Source organism: Megalobrama amblycephala, linkage group LG20 (assembly GCF_018812025.1).
Source record: "Megalobrama amblycephala isolate DHTTF-2021 linkage group LG20, ASM1881202v1, whole genome shotgun sequence".
In the NCBI taxonomy this organism is placed as follows: domain Eukaryota; kingdom Metazoa; phylum Chordata; class Actinopteri; order Cypriniformes; family Xenocyprididae; genus Megalobrama; species Megalobrama amblycephala.
In genome coordinates, this window is record NC_063063.1 from 18,721,615 (window position 1) to 18,736,417 (window position 14,803).

Consider the following 14,803-nt stretch of genomic DNA (forward strand, 5'->3'; position numbering starts at 1 on the left):
TTTATTTTTGTCAGAGGTTTAATATACACGGGCAAATCGTTGTCATTTAGGAATTAGATCATGTGGGTGATGAAATCGAAGAACGCAATCTTTTAAAGATTAATCGTGCAGCTTTGTGCATCTCTCGCTCTCTCTCATTGATATCTGACGTATATGAGCGCGAGGGCTTTTCAGTGCATTCATTGCTATTATATTCATGAGGTGAGATGTCTCTATTAAAGGATAGGCTTCCCGCACTTCGACCACCCTTCACACCAGAACCGTTTTCGGAACCGAAACCTAGAAATCTTGCACGGTTCCGGTTCTTTTCACAAAACACTACCGGTTCCGGATGAGAACCAGTTCTCGGTTCCCAACCCTAATAATGATAAAATAATTTACCCTCTGTTATTATTGCATCCTGTTAAATTATTTTTTTCTTCTGCTTGTGAGAGACGAGCGCGGCTGCGCTCTCCCGTAACTTTCCACACTCCACAGGCGATGCATGCAATGTTTTTGTCAGGAGACAGGAGTAACAACTGCAGATTATGAGTTACCTGCGGTGAGTCCGACATAATGAATCCCCTAACACGACACAGCGAATGCCGGTGGTAAACACTCGTGTTCCAATACTCGTGCACGAGTTTTGGGAGGCGTTCCTTTGAGCTGTGAAGGAGGGGGGTTGTTCTTACGCATGCTCTCATTTCAAAAACTCAGTAACAGTCTTTGGATTCTCAGTCGACGAAAAAATCCTCTCTATCACCTTTAAAAACACTATAGTATTTACTATAAATTACTATAGTATTTTTTCACCTGGGATAGAGCATGAAATATCTGATATTCCGATTGTCAAATATGTGCATGTGTTTTTCTGTTTAAACACCTTTTTATAACAATCGCGTTAGTTGAGCTATACTCGCGATGGGCGCCGCCATGTTAGTTTGCGCCACACAGAGAGTTGGATCTGTTGGATTTACAACATGTGAATTCATCCACTATGTTTTAGGGCTGACTATATGACAATATATATATAACATTGATATAAGTGATTACGCGATTTAAACCGACCTATATTGTAGTTAACGTTATATAAAATATTCACAGGCAGATTTGCTTTATGTATTTACCCGCCGTCGAAATCAGGCACATATAAGTGTCAGGAAACACAACTCCTGGCTGCATGTCAATATCCATGGATTAGGTTTATTTGACAAGTTGTAAGATACACTTTCGAGTCCAACCTTTAGTGTAATTCGTTAGTTTTAGTCGCGTTTTCTCAGTTTCTCCTATTAAATCCAGTCACGCAGCTTTTGCCACTCAGTCCAGCTGAGGGAGCGCGTTCCGGCGGGAAACTGACGTCGATGCATACCCTCTATATTTTACACTTAACGTTACATGTGAAAGGGATTATTCAATTCTTACTAGTAACAATTATGATTAGAGAGCTCTCTAATTCAATTTTCACTAGTAAGATTTCAATGTTTCAATTACAGAGCTCTAATTCAACTATAGAGCTCTCTAATCATAACTGTTACTAGTAAGAATTGAAATATTGAGCTCTCGCGCTGGGAACAATTTAAGCTAAACGGCTTGCCATACAGACACAGATTCATCGAAAAGAACTGACTCAGTAAAGTGATTGAATCGCTAGTTTTGATTCCATACAGCCGATGATTTGAAAAAAGGCGACACAACCTTCCTATTAGATACGCTACTACGTTACCCATAACATTTCTATTATTTATATATCTAAACAGTCCACAATTTTACTCTGGATCTATGCTGATATATTTAGATCTCAAAAAGTTTCAGCTTACCTCCCTCTAACGTTACTTTGGAAGTGTTTGAATGAGGTTAAAAATGCTTCTCCGATAGATGGCAGTGTACTAAATCTGACTCGTTAATAAACAGAAGAGGAAGAAAATCGACCCTCATTGGTCACTCACGTATCTTCGGCGCGTACATGAAATATGTCAGTCGCGAGCGTTTCTGTTATGTGGTTGAATCCGAGAGCTATGATTATCCTAATCGAAAACGTCTTTTAATTTGGATTAAACTGTGAGGAGAATGTACAACAGACCTGAGTAGCATCGTATAATGGAGCGGTGCAGTGTGGAGTATTTGTCTGAGTTCAGTGACTGTCAGTCACACTCAGCGCACATCTTGCAGGACGCCACGAATCTTTTCTTGGCCAGCGGACACAGAGATGTGCTCGTATTCAATGTCGAAGAGAAGAGAGTCACGGCAAGTGCATGTCTGTTGTCACTTTTGTGTTATACTATACCAGACTACTGCAAGCTCACTCAGGACATGTTGTTTTTCAGACCGTCATGCAGTTTGAAGCTTCAGTGACAAATTTGGCTTTAAGTGACGATAAATGTCGGCTTTATGCACTTTGCGCGAACGGTGGGCTTTACTGCACCCCTCTACCACAGCTCAGGTAATTATCTGCCATCACACCTAATAGCATATATATTTAATATTTACCAGAGCTCAGGTAATAATATCTGCCATCCATCACTTAATATATATATATATATATATATATATATATATATATATATATATATATATATATATATGTGTGTGTGTGTGTGTGTAATGCTATAATTCACCTATAGCAAATACGTAACATTTATATTGCGCTAACAAATTTTTTTGTCCAATCAGAACTGGTCAGCATCTGTAATCAAGTGGGGCGGGGCTTAGCAAATGGATCGATTCACGTTTTGAATTTAAGTTTTTTTTCTTAACATAAATTAAATGCAGTCATAGAGTCATTTAATATGAAGTTTCCTAGCAGAGTTGATATAAGGACATTTCTTTCTTGAGAAAATTTTTCTAGGAAAATTGTCCATAAATACATCATTACAGGAGGGAAAACTGCATTCGTCTAGCAATTCCATTAGATTGATCTTTAGATTTTTTTTTCTGATGACATAGATATGTCAAAATCTAAAGTCACTAATATTGTGGAATTTTCGGTTTTATAATTTGTTTTCCATGCTTCTTCCCTCCTAGTTCTTCTTCTGTCCTGGTGAACAAAACTCCTGACCGTGTGCTGAATATTGTATCTGATGATTCCATTGTCCTGAAAAATGTCAGTCTGCAAGCATTCACCATAGTCGAGAAGATCCTTGTGACTCTCAGTCTTCACAAGTCCATCTGGAGTTTTGATCTCTATGAAGAGCCAGGATCCGGACCCCTTCGTAAACTTGCAAGTTTCCAGGTTGCAACTGTAAACACATGCTGCTTAAACATAACAGACAAAGAAAAATGTGTGAACTGTCCTCCAGTACTGACTTGCATCTACCCTAAGGGCTCCACGTCAGTCAGCTCTCAACAGTCTGACCTCCATCCTTATCTTGAGCCCCGTCTTTTCAGGCTCTTATTTGGAGTGGACGCCTCTTTAGTCAATTCTCCAGTCATTCTATGTGGTTTACCTGATGGACGTATTTGCTGCTTTCCTTTGCGCATCCCCACCCTGGCTGGTCCAAGAGGAGAGCAGAGATCTCCAATCAGAGTCCTCCAGAGCTTAGAGCAGCCAGTCGTATTTATTGGAACCTGCGTCTCTGGAGAACACGGACCTCAGTGTCTCGTTGCAGTTGGTCAAAGAGGCAAACTTCTAATGGTCAGAAGCAAACAAGCAAGCTCCGAAGGAAAAGAGGCAGATTATAGTAAGAATGAAATGAAAGTGCTTTATTACACATATTTTGTCCTTTGCAAATGTCTGTTTATTTGTTTGATTTGATAGTCAATAAGATAAAAGAGTGTCGACAATTAAGAAAAGGAAATATCTTTAAAAAAAAAAAAAAGTATTTTTGTACTGGTTTCATATAGTTTTGAAAAACCTTTTATACCATTTTAAGAGAGGTTTTAGTTTAACATCTAAAAAAAAATGTCATGTGGTGTAACCATCAAATAAAATATTTCCTTACATCTCGAATAGAGTTTACACATATTATTATTTTCAAATAAGTTTAAAATATATTTTTCAAAGCGATTTTAGTTGTTGTACCACATGACAGTTTACAACCAGATAAAAATCAGCAAACATTGAAGCAGTTTTGTTAAAATATTTTTTCTAAGAAAAATAATACATAATGGCAAACTATTTAAGGTTTTTTTTTTCAAGAATTTAATTTTTAATGAAGCTTTTTTTTCTTCTTCATTTTGATATCAGGACAGTTGTAGCAATGCTATACTCAATGTTTTTGAATAAATTATAGATCAGTTTTGTTAATCTGAGTTACATTCACATTTTACAGGCTTCAATGAGCATAGTGTACGAGGACCAGTGCTTTGTGTTTGTGTTGATGATAAACGGCTGTACTACAGCTCTCTCAATGACCTACACGCTCTTCAGCTCACCACAACATCTTCATCAGAAGCCACAGGAAGTGAGTCCCAGCTGCAAGCTCTGACCTCAGACAGTCTTGGCGTTTGCAGGGTTATAGCACTTGCTCGGCCATATACTAACACCACAGGTACAGTACATACATTCTGATCAATCTCTATGCGGTTTACCAGGCTTTTAAGTGTTTTAATTCTGAAGTCACTAACACAAAGTGTTTGTATTTGAATTTTAAGGATCTGTGCAGCTTTTGGGTGTATCTTTGAAAGGAAGACTCCTTCGAGTAAACCTTCCTCAAGCATCTGAAAAAGGAAATGTGTCCAGGTTACCTTCATTTCTAGCAGGCCAGAGAGTGAAGGACCTCCTGGCTTCCATCGGAAACATATGGGAGAGGTCTGTTTCATGCCTTTTCATTAAAAAACGTATGATTTTCCAACGATTTTCTTAAAATGTACTCTTTATATATTTGTTGGTTTCTTTCTTTTTTTTAATATACAAGTCACTGTTTGTATACCCAGGTGGAAAAAAAATACATTTCTATAATGTACTTAAAGTGCTCTATTTTCGTGCACTAATTTTGTACTTAATATACTAAAAATTCTTCTTTAGTGCTTCTTAAGATCATCTTAAGAACATCTAAGTGTACTCAACTGTGCTACCACTTATAGTACATTTGAACCCATAGTGTACTACAAGTGGTAACTAAATACATTTTTTAAATACAGAGATAGTATATTAAAAGCACATTTTAGTTCATATTTCATGCTGTCTCAAAATGGTATAGTTGAGTACACTTAGATGTTCTTAAGATTATCTTAAGAAGTACTAAAGAACAAAATTAGTGCACAAAAATAGAGCACTTTAAGTACATTATAGAAGTGTACATGTTTTTCACCTGGGATATATATATTTTTTTAAATAAATTAATTGAGTGGCCAAAATTAGTGTCACGTCATTGACCCTTTTTTACTGTCTTCTGCAGGGCGGAATCCTTGAAACACAAGCTTCAGGAGAAAAACGAGTCTCTCAAATGTCTTAATCAAGTCATAAATGTTTGCAGCCTACTGTTGGACACCCATGGGAATGAAAAAAAGTTCAATGTGGTCACCAAACATCCAATCAGCTGTCATGGTGTGGCTAGATGGAGCTCATTGCTCCAAAGAGACTCTTTGACTCTTACATGTGTGCTTGAAAATTCAAGTGAATGTACATTGGAACACGGCTGGACTTTGTGCATTCAGGTCCACCCATTATCCCAATATTCAAATATGGAGAGCTCATCTAGTACATACTCATTCCCATTGAGGAAACTGGATTCTGGTCAGAAAATGGATGTGACTATTCCTCTTGAAAGCGTTGATGGGTTGTCTCTGCCAGTGAAGGTCTACTGTTCTCTCACTTTCTCCCTCTCCAATCTGTTTAGCCCTGAAGCATCTTCTCCTGGTGTTTCCCAGCTCCTAACAGAGACGGGATCCATCAGTGCACCTTTGAATTCGTTAACAGTGGACTGGCTTGATGCTTTAAGGTTAGAGGGATCGTTTTCTCATGGTAACATCAGACACAACAGTGTCATGGATGGCATTCAAGCCTTCCTGCGTTCCAGAGGAACGTCAGCCAAAGATTCTGATACTACTTCCAAGTCAGGACCTGTTGCAGTGGTGATCAGAGTATCATCGGAGCTTCTAAAGGCCAAACTGCACCTCTCAGTAACCAGCAGTGCAGAAACATGCGTGTCCGTGCTAAACTGGTTGGTATCACCTGAGGCGACAGGACAAAGAAAGTCTGTACAGATTCCGGTTGTTTGTGCCTACAGCCCAGATGGATCCTCTGTCAAGATTATGGCGAAAGAGGTGCTGACTATATCCTACTGATTACTCATTTATAATCATAAATTCTTTAATTTAGAATGAGTCACTCATGTCTTTCCTCAAGGTGACACTGGGAGATTTATGTTCTGAAGGACCTCTTGAAGTCCTGGAGATTCGGGTGGAGAGTACATCTGTGGCAGCGGTGTGTGGACTGCATCATGCCATTCTGAGGCGCCTACAGGTACTTTTATAATAATGTATTTCTGTTTTTCTAACATTGATTTACAATTGAATCTGATTTAGGGATCATGACATTTTCAACAGGTCTTGCTGAGAGACTCGACTGTAAAATGTTGCCATACAAAGCAGTTAAAAGCACTGAGCTTGTGTGAAGCTGTACGCCGTGTTGAGGTAGATCTGATTACCTTCATTTTATTTGTTTATTCTTGCATGCTTAGATTACACCACTTGCCAAGTCTTAAGGTGGCATCACCATTTACTGTTACTTAGCGAAATCCAGTTATTTCAATCTGGAGTTTTGCGTGAGGGCGAAAGTTTCTAATGCATTCCCATATTCAAAATGTGACTGACCAACAGAAAGATGCTTGGTTTGAAAGTGACTTCTGTATGAGCTGTGCTTCATACATCGCTATACTATTGACTGCTTTTTTGCTCGCAACATTTGTGGCTGCACCTTTACTCTGTGATTAGTATTAATTCACATGTATCAGGCAGTTTTGCTTAATTCAACAACAGTTTTTAATTGTTAATTCAACTTTTTTTTCTTTTCTTTTGTCAGTCTCTTTATAAAGATCTCCAGGACGTTCAAAATCAAGCAGCTCTTGGTGGCACAATGAAGACGGATAAGAGCTCTGAGATCTTGTTTCACATTTTTCTGCAGCTGAGGGCAAACCCACTGGTCATTCTCTGATTTAAATAGACACATGCACAAAATTCTGTATTACCTATATTTTGTAATACAGTGTTTTGTTATTTCATACTGTTATACTTTTAGGATACAAAGCCCATGCTTTCCTTCTTGTGTCCCATACAACGTCACTTATCCTGTAATTGACTAAACACTGTCTATGTAAACAGAAGTATGGGAAATGTACAAAAAAAATCTCCACACAGGTCTACGCTAGAATTAGTTGTTAAATCTACACGAAAGGCAGTCTGTGAGTGTGTACTAAAGACTGTAAAATGTAAAATCTATCCACAAATCTGATTCTTTAGTCAGTTGGTTGTGTCTCCAGGTTGAAAAGCTTTTCTTTGAGTCGATAGTATCTTCCTTCTTTGGCCATGAGCTGCTGGTGTGTTCCCTGCTCCACGACTTCACCTCCCTCCATGAAGATAATGTGGTCTGCTTTCTCTACAGTCTCCAAACGATGAGCTATTACCAGCACTGTCTGATCCGTTATGGTATTGAGCACATCTTGAACCTGGGAAATGAGATCATGAATAGACACTATAAATAGGAAAAAGCTCAAAATTTAGCAGGTTGCTGCAGCTTAAAAATAATTACTGTGTCGATTAAGTATTAATTAAATTAAAAGATTTAAGTATTAATTCCAGAGGAGTTCATACTGCTTTTGTGTGCTACAGTCCATGTGGCTGGTGGCTTCATCCAAGATAAGAACCTGTGGGTTCCTTATCAAAGCTCTGGCTATAGCAATGCACTGCTTCTGCCCTGCGGACAGCTGGTCACCGCACTCACCAACATCTACAGACAAAGCATTCAGATTTAACCAACGCGTTTTAATATATCAGTACCATGTTAATGATTATAAGTATCAGTTGATATTAGATATTTAATTGTTTGTGTTAATTTAATTAATTTTGATTACCTAGATGGCATTATCTAACTTTCAACTTAAAGGGTTAGTTCACCCAAAAATGAAAATTCCATCATTAATTACTCACCCTCATGTTCTTCCAAACTGTAAGACGTTCATCTTCAGAACACAAATAAAGATCTTTTTTGATCATCTGAGAGCTTTTTCTTTCTCCATAGACAGTCTACGCAATTTACACTTTGACGCTTCAAGTAGTTCATAAAGCGATTGTAAAACTAATTCATAATGAGCAGTTTAGTCCAAATTTTCTGCTTTATATGATGAACAATTTAAATTTAGGCTTTTATTCACACATACGCATTCATCAACTCGCACATTAGTTGTGGTAAACGGGAGCTTAAACGTTTGCTTGACATGCGACAACCAATAAGGTTCCTTCTCGTGTGTTACGCATGTTTTGTTCTCACACGTCAATCAGCTTCGGTTGAACTTCTGTTTATGTTCGCTGATCAATGTTTATAAGTGAATAAAAGGCTAAATCAAATCTGTTCATTATATAAAGTGATCGAGTCTCTTCAGAAAATTTGGACTAAATCGCTCAATTCATATGGATTAGTTTTGCAATCTCTACGTTTTGAAGAGTCAAATTTTCAGTTGCGTAGCTGTCTATGGAGAAACAGAAAGCTCTCAAATTTCATCTTTATTTGCGTTCGGAAGATGAACTAAAGTCTTGCGGGTTTGGAATGGCATGAGGTTGAGTAAATTAATGACTGAATTTCATTTTTGGGAGAACTAACCCTTTACAGTCAATCTTCAAAAACACTAATAACATTTTTAAGTGTATTCTTCAGCAAATCTCAATGAAAATCCATTTAAAATGACTTATTTTGGGATTACTGTTTTATTTATTTATTTAGACAAAAAAACAAAATATATAAATGTGATATTGGCCATAACATGAAAATAGTTAACAGCTTATTAGGTATCAGACAGAATTTTAGCATCGATGTCTCTAGTTATATCTACCTGTGTTGTATCCCTGTTCCAATTGGCATATGAAGTTGTGTGCGTTGGCTTTACGAGCAGCTGCTTCTACTTTTTCAAGTGTGCAGTCCTGCAAACCGTATTCAATATTATATCTCACAGAGCCAGAGAAAAGCACAGGATCCTGGGATACCATCGCCACCTGAGCCAAATAAAAGAAAATAATGCATAGTTTTATAAACTACTGGTCACAAACTACAGTCTCACCAAACCATCCACATTTTCACATCTCTCTTCAAGTTATATGGCTGTAAATGCTGGTGTATCAGTTCTTGCCTTTTTATGCAAATGCTGGTGTTGGTAACGGTACAGAGGTTCTCCATCCAGGAAAATCTCACCCTCCTGTGGCTCATAGAACCTCTGCAGCAAGCAACGCAAGAGGTCTTCCCACCACCAGAGGGCCCTACCAGTGCCGTCAGCTTTCCTGGACTTAATTCCAGTGTAACAGACTGCAACAATTCAACAATGAATACATGCAAATCAAGCTATGATTAGCTTTTGCAATATAAACAAACACTTACCTTAAGTGCTTTTTGATCAGGACGGGCGTGGTAGGAAAAGGTGACCTTTTTAAAGGTTAGTCTTCCCTTAATCTTCTCTGGAGCCAGATCGCCTGCCTCTCTCAACAGTGGCTTCCTATCGAGCAGCTGGAACACCTTCACTGCTGATCCCACAGTATTCAGCATGTCTCCATAGATATATAGAAGATGCTGAGAACATAATTATGGCCAGAATTCAGTCTCATCTGAATGAAGGGTCTATAAAATTACTGTAAAATTTACCTAGCAATCTTACCCTCATGTTGGTCACCATGTCCTTCTGGTAAAACACAAACGCAAGAAGGCTGCCACTGCTAAGCTGGCCAGACGAGATGAGATTTCGGCCTTGGAACAGCATTGCTACTTCAAGCCCACTGTAATGAACTAAAATGCAATGCAAGAAGATAAAATCATTTATATGAACCAATGAAATGGAACAATTTCTAATTTGGAGAACAATGAATGCAACTTAGGACTGTACATGATTTACCCTGCGTATTAGGAGATGAACTGCACTGTAGATGCCTTTACGCCTCAAAACCTGAAGCTTCCTGTTGAGAGTCTGTTCATATCGCTGCTGTTCCTGTCGCTCTGTCCTAAAACTGCGCACAGTCTTCATCGACCCAATGACTGAAGACGCCAACTCTGTAGTCTCTGCATTACAGTCCTGAAGCTCTTTTGATGTTTTCTGATCAGGAAGGTGAGGCATTATGATATGAATTCATTATGGTCTACGCCTAACTGTTTTTGGTTTGTTGAAAAATGTTTCCAGGAGAGGACAAGGCACAGCGTTATTACAGGTCTAAGCTTTGTAAAAGTAATAAGAAAACCAAATTTAGGAGGGTTACTTACCTGAGAGATGTTGTTGTATGAATTCTGAATGAAAGCAAGAAGTGGCATTTCAATGCAGGTGAGGAGGGTTAGCTGCCAGGACAGGCGCAGCATGAAGAACAGCATGCCACATGTCTTCACCAGACTTCGCAGTAACACATTCACATTCATGGCCACAGAACGTCCCATTTTATCCGTGTCAGAGATCAAACGTGATGTTAGACTACCTGTAAAAGAGAAAAATTTGTTTCTGAGTCATGATATTAAAATAATGGCTATATTATCACATATGCACAATTTTGTAACTTTTTCTACTCTTAAAATAATAGCCAAATACACAGCAGAATGCAGTGTCTCAAAACACATTTTTTACCCTCTGATAGTCTTCGATCACTTTAGGAAAAAAATATACGTTTAGACCACCCATTTTTTACTTTGTACAAAACTTGGTGAAACATTTGTGGCACTGTGAACACAAAAAACACTGGATATGATTGGAAAGGGCAAAATAGTCTTCAAAAAATCCCGTTTTGGGGGTGTGAAAACTCTAACTTTTGAAAACGGGATTTAAAGTGCGCGTTTTTGAAAACTATACATTTATCGTTTCCATCAAAACTACAAAAACGTGAATTTGTGAAAACGGTGACGTCATGTGTATAGAGTACCTCAGAGATGACGTGTTTTTGTAGGCCAACCCAATCGAAAGCCTATGCATTTTTCCCATAGACTTTTGGAAAATCGCAAAAAATAAGTTCTGTGTTTAACAAAGGGTTATGACACTTAGACGTTTTGTCTATCAAGATAATCTTTACAAGTTAACACAACATTTATACATTTTGAAGCCTAAATAAAATCGTCAGATATAAAAAGCTAACAGTAGGCTATAAACGGACTACAGCACACCATGGTCGCTGATCAATGTCACCACCACCAAGCTTCCTCAAACTTTATTTAAAAAACAATTTTATTTAAAAACATGCTTGCTGATAATGATCTGCGCTGTGTCTGAATACTTATCCACTTTTTCATGAGAAATGCTGTCCAAATGTCCTGTTTGTCATGATGACGTCTGAAGTCCCCGCCAAAGGAAGTAGTCCCTTTTAGCAACTTGTTAGCAACCGCCGTTATTAAGACAAAATAAAGGTTTAAAAAATCACAAGCGGGTTATAACTGGTGTGTTTTATGTCATAGATCAAAACGTGAAAATATTTAGAGGCTTTGTTAACCAAATTTTTTAGACCTTATTTCAGGCAATTTAGCAAAAACCCATTCAAAAATCCCATAGACTTTAGGGCGATGGAACCGGAAGTCCTAAAATGCTAACTCGCTTCCGGGATTTGCATACAAAAACAAGTCATCTCTGAGGTACTCTATTACATTTTTGCAGATACATGTGAATGGGGATAGTTTTGACAACTTTATCGTCTTGAAAAACTTTACCGTTTTCAGTACATTGCTGACATGTAAACGTACCCTTAGTCATAGTTTTCACTGTCTCTGTTTTGCCCTAGTTTGAGTTACTCATTACTTGTCATGGTTTTAGATTAGTCCTCTCCTGTTCCCTGTTCCATTGATTATCATCTTTTATGTATTTAAGCTTTCAGTACTGATTTGTCCTTTGTTTTGTGTTAAAGTAATGTTTTATGGATTTTAGTGCCTGAGTTATCTCATTGGGAATCAAGAGTCAAGAAGAGCCTATTTAGTTTGACGTGGGTAAAAACTCAAGGATTTTTCATCTACAAAAAGCAGTTCTGTGACTTTGGGCTTTACCTGACACTGTGTTTTTAAGTGAAGGAACAGGTCCCATACCTGGTTTATTTTCTTCAAAGAAGCTTATCTCCTGCTTCATGAGGTTCTGGAACAACATGTGTCGTATTCTCTTGTTGAGTCTGCTGAGGCTACACATGAACATCCCACCGCGCAGACCAGAGAACATCGAACTTAAAGACACAACAAATTAACATTTTATTCCAAGAAACAAAACCAATTTGTACACAAAAACATTTGTTTTTAGTAAGATATTTGCATAGGATTGATGTTACACTGACCTTCCAAGTGAACACAGTGCCATGAGTCCAATAGCCCATAAGAAAGTGTTGTGCTGGTACTTTCCACTCAGTATGTCAATAACTTTCCCAATACAGTATGGGATGAATGTCTCAACTACAAAATAACAGGTTCACACTGCATCAGGCCAACTGTATTTTCTATTACTCTGGATCTAGTTCATAATTGTTTTGTCTATGTAGATAAAGGATGCCCTGAAATCAGGATTTAGATTTAAAATCACAGACTAATTATAAAAATATAATATTTTAGTTTCCTCAACCAGGAAATACACTCACAAAGCGCAGCCAAGCTGAGGAAGAGGAAGGCAGCCCCTAGATGAAGATAGTCTGGACTGGAGTAGCGGATGACCCTCATTAGGAGTGCTTTAGCCTCTTCATCTTTTTTCTGGTTTCTGGAACCCTTAGATGATCCACCGTGTGGGAAGGCAAACTCCCACACCATATACATGAGAGTAGATGTAGCAGTGCTCAGGATCACCATGCCAGGATCAGGAACAGGACTAAAGCCTCTCATGGTCCCTGGCAGCAATGTCTGAATGCTGTCAAACACTGGAGGTAGGAAGCTCAGTAGGACTACCCATCGCTTCAGGAGAGGTTGAATGCTGCTGTCAGAGACAAGTGTGATTACTGAATAAAGCACAACGCAGCTGATGATCCTGAGAGCCCACAGGCACCATAGATCCAGACTGCCCTCTCCATCCAGCCACAGCAGTGCTATCCACACACAAGCCCAGATGACAAGATCACAGCACAACACACAGAAATGTTCTGCTGCAGCTCTGGGTATGGGGTACGACTTTAAGATCATCTTAAAACTGAAAAGTCAAAGAAGAATCAGATAAACCAGATTAGAATGGTTTCATAGCCTGGTCACACTAGTCTTTTGGTCGGTGCTAATGGGCAAGATGGCCTCTTCGCCTGACCAACTGAAGAATCCTCCAAACCCCTTGAAACCTGAATAACAAACCATCTTATGCTGGTTTAGGATGTTTTTAGAAGCATGAATATTCTCAAGTGCATTTAAATACAGGACCTAAGCAGTAAACAATATAAACAGTCGTACAGCATTAGCTTTCTTACCATTAGTAGTTCTCGTTGCATTTTGTCACAGGATCAGTTTTGGTTTCACTTTCACACGTGGGCGGTGTCAAAACTGGATTTCCGTTCAGTGCGAATAAGAATAGTAAGACTCGACTTAGATAATGCATTAAAAAAAAAAAAAACTCATAGTTTGCTTAAAACGAGGAAGTGTCAGTGTGCACAAAACATGTTTTTACCTCAAATTGCTAGGGCTACTGTATGCAGTGCGTATGACGCAGTACGCTACGCCGTTTGTCGAATCCTGTGGCGATTGTTCTTCAAGTGGCCAACAGAGAGCGCTGTTAAGCAAATATCCCATGACTCGTGTCCTTTCTATGGTCCTTTCACGAAAGTGCAGCTCTGGAGCATATAAACATGACCAAAAAAATGTTGGACTGTTCTCAAAACTTTAACCAGTAACTGGGGGGTGGGTTTACCTAGCAAAAAATAAATAAAATATAAAAAGTCCAAACAATAATTCTGCTTGTTTATTGATAGCAAAAGAAAAAGCAGAGCATTTATCTGCTTACATTATAGTATTAAATTTAAACTGAGTACAGAAATAAACTCTTTTATTGTAGTAAATACTTTATATTATACATTGTGATGTAAATTATACTCTCACAGGGGGCTTTGGTAAAGTAACAAAACAACAGAGCAACTAAGACAAGACCAACAACAGTTTACATGAGGAGTTCACATATAAATCAGCATGAAGTGAAATGCGACATTCATGACACTCAATAAAAATGGGCCCTTTGTACACTCAGTTCAAACACAATCTCATTCAGTACTAATCCATGAACTTCACAACCCAAGGGAACATGTTTAAGTATTCTTGTACTCAAGCTCTCACTGAGAACCAGAAGTCTTTGTTTTAATGTGTCTCGGTTAAATGGGGGTCTGTACTTGTACTGAGAAAACCTTAAGAGCCCACGTGCAAAAACAGCAAAACAATTTTCTCCTGATTTGTTATACAGTGATGAATGTGTAGAGATATTAGATCAACGATCTTCCAATAAGGTTTTTCAGTGCATGGGTTTTATGACACAAATGGTGTATAAAACAACACAGTGTGATATAGAAGTTTGGGGTTGGTAAGATTTTTTTTTTTTTTTTTAAGAAATCAATTTTTTTATTTTATTTATTCAGCAAGGATGCATTCAATTAAAAGTGATCCTGAAGACATTTATAATGTTACAAAAGATTGAAAATGTCTTTCAAATAAATGCTATTCTTTTGAACTCTATTCATCAAAGAACTCAGAAAAAAAATGTATCACAGTTTCCACAAAAATGTTAAG

At 38.1% G+C, this 14,803-nt stretch overlaps 3 protein-coding genes across 4 annotated transcripts in view; 1 reads left to right on the top strand and 2 right to left on the bottom strand.

The window, feature by feature from the left end:
• Positions 1-1,912, bottom strand: part of acsf2 (acyl-CoA synthetase family member 2) — a 37,418-nt gene extending 35,506 nt beyond the window's left edge. The window contains exon 1 of the mRNA XM_048169743.1: positions 1,797-1,912. The gene's annotated coding sequence lies outside the window, so the exon portion shown is untranslated. The remainder of the gene's footprint in view (positions 1-1,796) is intronic.
• On the top strand, positions 1,833-7,715 carry faap100 (FA core complex associated protein 100). Of its 2 annotated transcripts, XM_048169737.1 has the most exons (9): positions 1,836-2,223; positions 2,304-2,419; positions 3,001-3,656; positions 4,248-4,466; positions 4,570-4,726; positions 5,316-6,183; positions 6,266-6,382; positions 6,466-6,552; positions 6,941-7,715. In XM_048169737.1, exons 1-9 carry the CDS (start codon positions 2,077-2,079, stop codon positions 7,070-7,072), a joined length of 2,499 nt encoding a protein of 832 aa, XP_048025694.1. In that variant the 5' UTR covers positions 1,836-2,076; the 3' UTR covers positions 7,073-7,715. The 2 variants fall into 2 exon arrangements, with proteins under 2 accessions (XP_048025695.1, XP_048025694.1); XM_048169738.1 differs by lacking the exon at positions 6,466-6,552 and having other exon boundaries at positions 1,833-2,223.
• tap2t (transporter associated with antigen processing, subunit type t, teleost specific) lies at positions 6,877-14,707 on the bottom strand. Its single transcript, XM_048169739.1, is given in 14 exon segments — positions 6,877-7,583; positions 7,729-7,864; positions 8,964-9,123; positions 9,258-9,352; positions 9,355-9,430; positions 9,503-9,691; positions 9,777-9,883; positions 9,886-9,904; positions 10,011-10,208; positions 10,373-10,578; positions 12,161-12,291; positions 12,400-12,514; positions 12,697-13,374; positions 13,501-14,707. Coding segments are annotated over 13 exon segments (1,989 nt in total). The 5' UTR covers positions 13,229-13,374; positions 13,501-14,707; the 3' UTR covers positions 6,877-7,558.
• Positions 14,708-14,803: the final 96 nt, after the last annotated feature.